The 10,591-nt window shown below is 39.1% G+C and overlaps 1 protein-coding gene across 1 annotated transcript; it reads left to right on the forward strand.

Annotated features, from left to right (window-relative positions):
• The first annotated feature begins 4,213 nt into the window (after window positions 1-4,213).
• Window positions 4,214-5,063, forward strand: LOC128115325 (60S ribosomal protein L7a-like). Its single transcript, XM_052745875.1, has one exon. It carries the CDS (start codon window positions 4,248-4,250, stop codon window positions 5,046-5,048), a length of 801 nt encoding a protein of 266 aa, XP_052601835.1. The 5' UTR covers window positions 4,214-4,247; the 3' UTR covers window positions 5,049-5,063.
• The last annotated feature ends 5,528 nt before the right edge of the window (window positions 5,064-10,591 follow it).

The following is a 10,591-nucleotide window of genomic DNA, read 5'->3' on the forward strand; positions in this document are numbered from 1 at the left end:
AACTGACTCAATGACAACCGGGTAAGGGACAGAGTCCAGACAAAGGCTGCAATAAGCCAACTAGAACCACATCAACTATTCTCTAGCGGTCAAAATTCAGATTTGGTTTTCAGTGAACAATCTGCCATGTACCCCATTGTAAACAGGCATGGATACAATGCCAACTCCTAATTTTCAGGATTTATTTTATATCAGTTACCTGAGTCATACTTCGCAACAATGGTCCTAAGCAAACAACATGGATGTGAATGGCTCCACCTTCCCTAATGATATGGCAATGTGGCCGAGATCAGAGTCAGTATTGGGAAGATATATAAGGGATGTGACCAGATACGACACCTGGTGACCATTTCAACAAAACTGTCTGGACTGATTTTTTTTCACCAGGACACTAAAGGTGTGAAGTTCACCAGGTGGACATGTGTGGATTTACAAAAATTGACAGTCATTTCCAAAGACAAAGAAAATGCTTGATTGCAAAATTTATCTTAGTTTTTCACTTTTTAAAATGTGTATACTTAATTCAACATAAATATATAATAATCAACTTTGGGGTCCTCCCCAATTCTTCCCCCTTTTGGAAATGAGAGCATTGCCATGATTTATTTCATTGCTGTATGTCACTTTCTTGGCATCCACAATGTTGCTGAGATATACCCCTGGCACACCAACCCATCAATATGTGTGAACAGAACATTTCAATGGTGATATATACCATGAAATTTACCTGTCTAACCTATGCAAGTCAGCGTATTTTAATATATCCATGGTATTTACAACGGTTGCCATAATGATTTTCTGAACATATTCACTATCAAATAAAAAAGGGAGGGAGAAGCAACTGAGCCTTAGAGAGTCTCCCCTTCCTCTCGAGACTTCTTCACTCTATTCTCTGCCAATCAGGAATCTCCTTCCTAGGTCATGGGTCACCTGTTGTGGATGTTTCACAGAAATGACTTTTTCCTCCACTGCTTTTCAGACTTTTTTGTTCTTATCCAAATATCTCAAGGAAGGGTCATCATGTCATACAACATATCAGCTCTTCATCCGTCTGCTCTCTTGAACAATATTCCATTTTATGGACATATAATATTTTGTTGATCCATGTTTTCAGGTGGTAGGCATTTTTCGCACCTGAGTGAGGGTGTGTGTATAAGCAGGTAACATGTAGTGCTTGCTCATGTGGAAGCCACGTGAAGATGCCTGGTATCTTGTGCTGTCATTCTCCATCATTATTATGTGTGTGTGTGTGTGTGTGTGTGTGTGTGTGTGTGTGTGTGTGTGTGTGTGAGAGAGAGAGAGAGAGAGAGAGAGAGAGAGAGAGAGAGAGAGAAAGAGAGATTGAGTTTCTTACTGAACATACAGCTTGTAGTTTTCACTAGACTAACTGGCCAGCAAACACCAGTTTCCAATTGCTTTCTTCCCTCAACACTGAGGTTGCAGGCCTTCACTTCCCTACTCAGCATATCTGAGTTCTAGGCATCAAAACTCAGATCCTTGGGTCCTCATGCTTACAAGAAAGGCTTTCTGCCTATTAGCTGTCTCACTGGCTCAGTTTTTATCTTTTGACTCTTGTAAGGTCAGAACAAGTCTAACTGTGGATGTCAGTAATCAGTTCTCCTCAGTGGATAGAAATTATGAGATTATATGGTAGCTGCATCAAACACTTCAAGGAGGTTCACAGCTGTATCCCCCAAGTGGCTACACAATTTTACAGTCTCACTGGTCACATATGAGGATACAATTTCTCCAGATTATTGCCAATACTTACTATTTTGTCATTTTTGATTATAGTCATTCTAGTCTATGTACAAAGCAGTATCTCATTGTGATCTATCTTTTTTTTTGAAATTTACTGAAAATATGACCACCACAAGATACTAACAACAGTCATTATTGCACATGTTTACAGGCTTGGTGATATTGTTAAGAACTGTCCTCAACATAAGTGGGACAGTGGAGGAGCCCAAAAAGAGAAAGAGAGTTGAGAAATGAGCTGATAATCACTGAAGTTGGATACAAGCTCTTGGGCACTCACTGTATTGCTATCTGGTTTTCAGTGCTTAACATTTTGCTACTTAACAAAGTCTACTTTTAAATTTACTGCAGCCTTTTATGAAAAGTCTTTAATATCCTCGTGTGACATTTCCATGGATATGTGGGCTTACTTAGAATGATTGTGATTTAATGTTCCTCTGTAAAGCCCTTTTTTTAAAATATTTCCAGTGATTTTATCATTTTTTAAAGAAAAAAATAAAACAGATGAAAAAGATGCACAGTTTATCTTTCTATTTCTTTTTTTCTAAGGTTGTTTAGCCAACTGCTGGTTTCAGACCCTAGAAAAGATGAGCCTTCCCTGGTGTTCCCAGATGGTCACAGGTTTTGAAGTTTCTGGTTGAGACCTTGGTTAGAAATGTGCTGTGTGTTGCAGCCAGTGGTGGTGTGCAAACACTCCTCTTCATACCGCTTCTCTGGGCTTTCTGCTCTCCTGTGACCTACCCTCTTAGTTCCTTAATTCTGATCACAACACACTTAGTTGATTTAATGAAGAGGGATTTATGGTTCAAACAGCAATGCTGAAGGCATTATCTCAGACACAGAAGTTAAGAACTTCTGCTCTTTTGAAATCTGATAGAGGTTTCTTGAAATTGTACAAAATAATTACTTTCAATAACCATGATACTAAAACAATCCTTATAAATCAAACCAATTTCTTTGTTCTTTATTTCAGTCACCTTTTTCCATTAACTTTGATGTCTACTTTCATCCAGAAGGGTTTTTGTTTCATTGGGGTTTTGGTTTAATTTGTTTTTATTAATGTTATCTGTAGTCATACAAAGAATACATGTATGTATAAATGTGAACATTGTAAAGTTTAATGCAACAATACTTGGTCTCAGAGACACACTGTGGTCTAGAGTTATCAACTGATTTGCTTAATAGACACAGTTCATTCCATATACAATATTATAATGCAAGACTCTGGCAATGATGGTTTTCATGATGTGGTTTACTACATTAAGTGTGATGAATAAGCTTCAGATAGGAAGAACAAATATCAGGCAAAATCCATTTTTGCAGGAAGTGGCTCTTATTGGTATTGGTTTTACAATCACTATTTCCCTTCCAAAGGCTGTTTATGACACTAGCTGAATTGACAACAACTAGGTGCATTTATATGAAAATGCCCCTCAACAAGTTTCATTTATGAGCAAATGGTGAAGGGACAGGAAACAGTCTCTGTGTGAGGTCAGAAAGTTACATTCACAATACTCCACCACTTCCTTCCTTTTCTTCGAGTGTTAAATGAACCAGTTTCAAACTTACTTTTGCCATGATGATGGTTAATCTTGTCAACTTGAAAGGCTCTAGAATCACCTAGAAGACAGGACTCTGGACTAACTGTGAGTGATTAGCTTCAGGATATGACTGTGAGGGATTTGACTAGCTTGGGTTAATGAGAGGATGAACCTTAACTATGATCAATACCATACCATATGGAGTCCCAAACTGAATAAAAAGGAGAAAATGAACTGTGTCCAGCATTTATGTCTCTCTCTGCTTCGTGAATGTGCATTCGTCAGATCATCTGCCTTATATTGGCATGACTTCTCTGCCTTGAAAGATATTTAAGCTATCATCCAACATTAATATTTCCTACCTTAGGTTGCTTCTTGTTAGGTATCTTGTCCTAACAGTGAGAAGAGTAACTAATACCAACACCATTAACAAAAATCTTAGACAAAGTCTGATTGAATTATAGGATCGCTTGAATAGTTGTAAGTACTGTACATAGGTTCAATGATTTCCCTGCAGACAAAGACCTTGAAGCTCTAACTGTCAGTACCATAGAGTGTGATATTAGAAAGATGTGTGATATAAACTTAGTTAAAACTAAGATGTTTGATTGGCCCCTGATCTGGTATGACTCAATTTTGAAACTCAGATGTGTATATAGCAAGAGCAATGGGTGAAAGCATGATCAGGGTGATGTTTGTACATGCCACAAATCTTTCCATCACCTCCAAAAGCAGTCAGTTCTGACCAAGTTGTGATCTCAGCAAAACTGTTCTCAAAGTCTGAGCATCCACCTCCATAGACAATAGATTTCTCTGGTTTATAATCCATAGTATGTTGTACGTTGTTATGGAAGGCCTTGAAAACGAATATGGTACCCAAATTAAAAAGGTTAGGTTACGATATTACCCACAATTCCCTTTTCTTTCTCTCTCCTCCAGCCGAGCAAGATGCCCAAGGGAAAGAAGGCCAAGGGGAAGAAGGTGGCCCCGGCCCCCGCCGTCGTGAAGAAACAGGAGGCCAAAAAGGTGGTGAATCCTTTGTTTGAGAAAAGGCCTAAGAACTTCGGCATTGGGCAGGACATCCAGCCCAAAAGAGACCTCACACGCTTCGTCAAATGGCCCCGCTACATTCGGCTGCAGCGGCAAAGAGCCATCCTCTACAAGCGGCTCAAAGTCCCTCCTGCCATTAACCAGTTCACACAGGCCCTGGACCGGCAAACAGCTACCCAGCTGCTTAAGCTTGCTCACAAGTACAGGCCAGAGACAAAGCAGGAGAAGAAGCAAAGGCTGCTGGCCCGTGCTGAGAAGAAAGCCGCTGGCAAAGGGGACGTCCCAACTAAGAGACCACCTGTCCTCCGAGCGGGGGTCAATACAGTCACCACCTTGGTGGAGAACAAGAAGGCTCAGCTGGTGGTGATTGCCCACGATGTAGACCCCATTGAGCTGGTGGTCTTCCTGCCTGCCCTGTGTCGAAAGATGGGGGTCCCCTACTGCATCATCAAGGGAAAGGCCAGACTGGGGCAGCTGGTCCACAGGAAGACATGCACCACTGTTGCCTTCACACAGGTTAACTCGGAAGACAAGGGTGCTCTGGCTAAGCTGGTGGAAGCTATTAGGACCAATTACAACGACAGATATGATGAGATCCGCCGCCACTGGGGAGGCAACGTACTGGGTCCTAAATCTGTGGCTCGGATTGCCAAGCTGGAAAAGGCAAAGGCCAAAGAACTCGCCACTAAATTGGGTTAAATGTACACTGCTAAGTTTTCTGTACATAAATATAATTACAAACTTATCTTCCAAAAAAAAAAAAAAAAAGGTTAGGTTACCATTCTGATATATTTGTCTTTCAATGAGCATTGCACTGTTTACAAATTAACTGAAAATTAGTATCTAATACTGATTTTGTTTTTTTCTCTGAAGCATGTATATGAAATTCAACTTATTTTCAACATGTGTATTTTCATATTTAGAGAGATAGCTTAAGGTTTATCAATTATCCCAACAATTCAAAAGCTTTTATGGAAAACTCCTTATATACTGACATTCAAACTTTACATCTCCATTTTGATTTTTTGCCCATGGGACTGAAAACACTCTTCCTTTCATTTCACTGAGATCATCTAGTCATATAATTTCCATGTTTCATTCTATAAAATGAATCATATAGATCTTAACTTATTTTCTCAATGTAAACATTGACTTGTAGAATTTCACTAAAAACATTTTCCGTAAGAATGCAGTTGCATATATTTGCTTTCACTAAATAAATGAACCTATCTGTTTCTTGTTCCTAGAAGCAACCTGAGAAATGTAAAATTCCTTTTCTCTGTTGGTGATAAGAATTGCCATATTTATGGATATGGGGAGAGAGGGGACGGCAAGATCCTTAGTTTTTAATCCTTCTTTTGGAAAAGTACTCCTCACTGTTCAAACATTTGTTCCCTTGTGCTGAGATGAGTTCTTTCATTATGCCTACCTACAAGTCTCTCAAAAGCTACGTTATGATATCTGTCAAAGTGAAAGAACATTGATCACAGGAACACCCCAAGGACGTTCCCAGAACTCTGCCTTGTCCTGAAGTCATTGAGGTTAGAAGTTTAATCTATACCAAAGATGTTAGTAATTCACATGCACTTAAAACTCTTAATGTTAGAAAATCTGCCTTTCCTTCCCTTCCCTTTGAAGGAACTGATTATATCTGCCTGTCACATGAAGAAGAGACACGTGAAATGACCTAAATGGATAAATCTCTTCATCAGAATGTGCTACTTGTCATATCACTGAGGTATATAAATCACTTTTAGAGCTAAGAATGAACATGGAATGTCAAAATTGAAAGATTTTATAAACTTGTGAGCTGCTCTAGTTGACTTCCACAGTGGAGATGTGTTATAGGAGCAGTAAGATTTATCAAAGACCATTGAACCTAATGTATCCACTCATTCGTTCTAGGGATTAAAAAATCTTACTAGAACTATATCCTGTGCTATAGGAGACACAAGGTTTTCCAGATATAAAAGAAGCCACAGTCAATCACAGGAGATGAGAACCTTTGCATTTAAATAAGATGACTCAAGGAAGCCCTTACATATGTTTAAAGGTATTATGTCTTGCAAGGGATGACCCTACCTCAGAATGGAAGTTGAAATGAAGGATTAAAGTGCCCTGGTCAAGAACTCTGGTAAATATCTATAAGATTATGTAAGTACGAAGTTCAATTACTCTAAGAACAGTATGGTATTGAGTAGTTGAGACACAATATTTCCATAAGTCATATCACACACATATGCAGGTCAACATGAATAAAAAGAACTTCTTTGAGCAGGATATAGTGCTGCAATGAGTTTATTGGAGCAGTTAAAATAAATCTTGAAAAATTTGCAAGTGTTTAAAAGACTATCAGCTGAAAGAAAATTGACTAGAATTTTGGGGGGTACCCAAGCAATGTCAATAATGGCATCAAACACTTTTGTAAAACATGATACCTTCAAAGAATTAAAATCCTTGCTGAGAAAATGCTGAATTTGGGCATTTGTGAGATTGAGTTCTCAACTACGAGGGATTGTTTATGAGCTGTGGAGACTCTGTCAAGTTAGTTGCTTTTATCTGCACGACAGAGAATTATCTATCACTTTACGTTGTCCTGATATATTTCATGTTGATGTTTTAGATAGCATAATATCCCACAGCTTCGAAGAATACATACGGTATCAGAAATTTAAAGCAGATCATCTGGTATAAAGTCCAAGAGATACAGAAAATCTTAGATGTAAGTAATAGTTACATATATTTTCTTCCTAGTGAAACGTAGATGAAGAGCAGAACCAAGTGTGCAATGAATTATTACAGATCCTGTATGGGAGAATAGGTATGGAATGGTTGATTTCAAATGGTGTTTTCCTTCATGGAACAAATAGCTGAAACATTAATGGCATCAATTTAAGCATAGAATTCCTGGTGAACCTAAATTGTAAAGTCCAACACATCTGGCTTTCTACAATCGTGACTCAGTGGTCCCTTTCACGAGTAGTAGGTACCATTTACAGGATCATTGGATTAATAGAAAAATAATGTCATTCTCACATGAAGTATGAGGAAATACATTTTCAGAAGCAGTTGGAAGTCATCTTTCTGCAAACCAGTTTAACCCTAGCAAGTGGAGTTTCTATTTGTTTTCTGTGTCTTTAAGAACAAAACCAGGTCTGCCTTTGGCCTCCCAATTCCCTGGAGACTGAGGGTACTTTGTTTCAGTTGGTCTCTTTTCCATGAGGCAAATTAGAGCATTTGAAAATTTGAAAACTGATGCACTTTTAAGAGCCCGTCTTTCATTGGCATGTTCTTATTTTAACATTAGTACAAAATAAAAATATAAAATACTCTTTAATTCTGAATATCCAAAGTTGCCCAAGCTTTAAACCTTTAGATGTTGCCTGAACACACTACATTAGATTTCCCAAGTAAATGTCCTCTTTCATATCCTTCCTAGGCTCCCTGTTCCCACCATATAAAATACTAATGACTTTCCCTAACTTTCTCCACAAGGCATGTGCAGCACTTACTCCAGGCCACCATCACCCTGTATCATTACTTGACTAATTTATTTCACTTCATGAGACCATCACACATTTTTTCCCTCTACCTGGAGCTATTTTCTCCAAGGCAATCCAGAAAAGCATTACTCATTGCTGTGGATATCGCTCTGTATAAATAAAATTCTGATTGACCAGTAGCCAGGCAAGAAGTATAGGCGGGACAAGCAGAGAAGAAAATTCTGGGAACAGGAAGGCTGAGTCAGGAGATGCTGCCAACCGCCGCCATGACAAGCAACATATAAAGATATTGGTAAGCCACAAGCCACGTGGCAACTTACAGATTAAAAGAAATGGATTATTTTAAGATAGAAGAACTAGATAGCAAGAAGTCTGCCACGGCCATACAATTTATAAGTAATATAAGCGTCTGAGTGATTATTTTATAAGCGGGCTGTGGGACCGCGTGGAGGGGGGGGGGGGGCTTGGCAGGACCCAGAGAGAAACTCTCCAGCTACAACTCACCCTATCCCATCTCAGTCAAATGTCACTTCTGCAAAGCCCTCTCAGGGCCCCTATGGAGTCTTTAATACCTGATTTACACTTTATTCTAAAACTCAGAGTGTTGTGTTTGTTCCCAAATCTCTCAAACTTCAGATGGCCTCATAATTATCCATTGTGTGCCTCAACTCCCCTCCCATACACACACTCCAGGAACAAGATGCACATCTTGATTGGTTCTTTATTCTTAAAGGTTCTTTATTCTTGCAGTGCCTTACAAAGCTTGGTATTCAATAAGTAGCTGCTTCAAGTCTAATAGCAGAACCCCCTAAGGACTTTCACAGAGTCCTACCCTGTTCTAAAGTCACTGAGATCAAAGGCAGTAACAAAAATTGTTCCCTGTTCTTAGCTCTACTCACAGCCAAATTCTCATTTTCCTCTAAGGAATCAACATTATCAACCTCCTCGCTTATCTCCTCTATCTCCTGCAGTTGCAAAAAACAATTTCATAATAATTTGCAACATCATCTTGGTAGATTCAAATTTGACTTTTTAAAATGTCAGTGCTTTGAGTGGCAGTGTATTTCTAGCATAAAGTCCAGTTGACTTTACTTTGGGTTATAGGTGAGCTGAGAGAATCTCAGCAGCTCCCCTGGCCTGTTGGGGATCACCTTCTGTGCGAGGTACTCATTATCCTACAAGGAGATGTGAAAAAACTCTCCTAAGGCAACTGGAGCAGGAAAGAAGGGACAGGTGATGATGACCTCAGTTTTCCTGACTGGTTGATTCATCTATGTGTTTAGCAAACATCTGCCAAACTGAATATCAAGGGCCATGCATTGTTCTAGAAGTGGAAGAGGTGGCAATTAATTAGACACAGACCTTGACTGCTTCAAGAACCTCAAGTTGAGAGAATCATTTGCATAGAAACAGTTATAAAACCACTTAATAAATAATATATAAGTATAAGTACTCAGAGGGGATGGAGTGGATTGCCAATAGCTTGAACTAAAGGAATATCCCCATCCCTGTTGGATTTTGGAAAAGGAGTAAAATGTAGGATATAAAAAAGATATTATAAGGGGTTTTGAATTCTTCCTGAAAGTTCAGTTAAGCAGTGAAGGATTTCAAAACAGAGGGCTATTGTCTTTTGGACAAAATCACATTATGGAGGCAAAAGTGGTGCCTAGGTGATTAAGAGCACTTGCTGCTCTTGCAGAGGATCCAGATTTGCTCCCCAGCATCCATATCAGGTGGCTTACAGAGACTGTAGCTCCAGCTCCCTCTTCCCAACATTGTTTACTGATTTTGTAATCTCAGGAAAAACCTTTATAAATACTGCACATTTCAGGAGTTTTCTAAATTTTGCTTATGTCCTGAGTTTTGTAAGTTCTACCTACTTCCTGTGTCTTAAGAGCCTCCTTCCTCCCCCCAGGAGGGAATGTTTTAATTCAGAGAAAAACTTCCTATAACACCCTTCCTCTCAAGAAAACAAGGAAGCAGAAGTGATACATATAACTATGTTGCTCATTGATTTGATCTGAGGATCAAGATCCCATGTGTGAAATGCTAACAGTTGTTGAAGATCAGGTCGATGTATGGGATGTTAAAAGAAATAGCTATGGAATCAGACTAATAAAGAAAATACCACTTCATGACTTAGTTTTGATATCAAGAGTGCCCCTTATTTCCACTGACTTGAGTTCCTCACCTGTAAATTGTGGGACCACCATAGCACTTGCTATGAACAACAAACAGGACTAACAGATTCCATAGGCCTGTGTGATGCCCTATGCAGAAGAAATATTTAGGGGATATAGATCACCACTCTTTTCCTCAATCATTTTCATTTTGTTTTACTATGTACGATTTGAATATGAATTATTCTAGGCTAGGGTGTTGGAACTATGTACAATCTATTTGTGGGGAAACTTGGGATGTGGGAGTCAATACACGGAGGAGCTTAGTCATTGTGTGGACAGAATAGAAACATCCACATACTGATGTTGTCTTTAACTAAACACCAAAAAGGCCAATGACATGACATGACTAGAAAGCCGACTGCCTTTGTTGTCAAGGATCCTGATAACATACATCTCCAAAGCCTGGGACTATGCCAACAAGAGGCCACGCAAATTATCCAAGGATGGCCCTTGGTTGTGACCACCACACTAAGCATCCTGAGAGAAGGCGATTATTCACATTTTTATGGACAGTTAATTGCCAAAGCAGCAGCCCCCTTGAAAAGCAGAGACATCA

This window comes from Peromyscus californicus, unplaced genomic scaffold (assembly GCF_007827085.1).
Source record: "Peromyscus californicus insignis strain IS unplaced genomic scaffold, ASM782708v3 Scaffold_1__1_contigs__length_55948999, whole genome shotgun sequence".
Classification (NCBI taxonomy): Eukaryota; Metazoa; Chordata; class Mammalia; order Rodentia; family Cricetidae; genus Peromyscus; species Peromyscus californicus.

Coding starts and splice junctions, on each gene's coding strand:
- LOC128115325 (XM_052745875.1), top strand. CDS start 4,248: ATGCCCAAGGGAAAGAAGGCCAAGGGGAAGAAGGTGGCCCCGGCCCCC.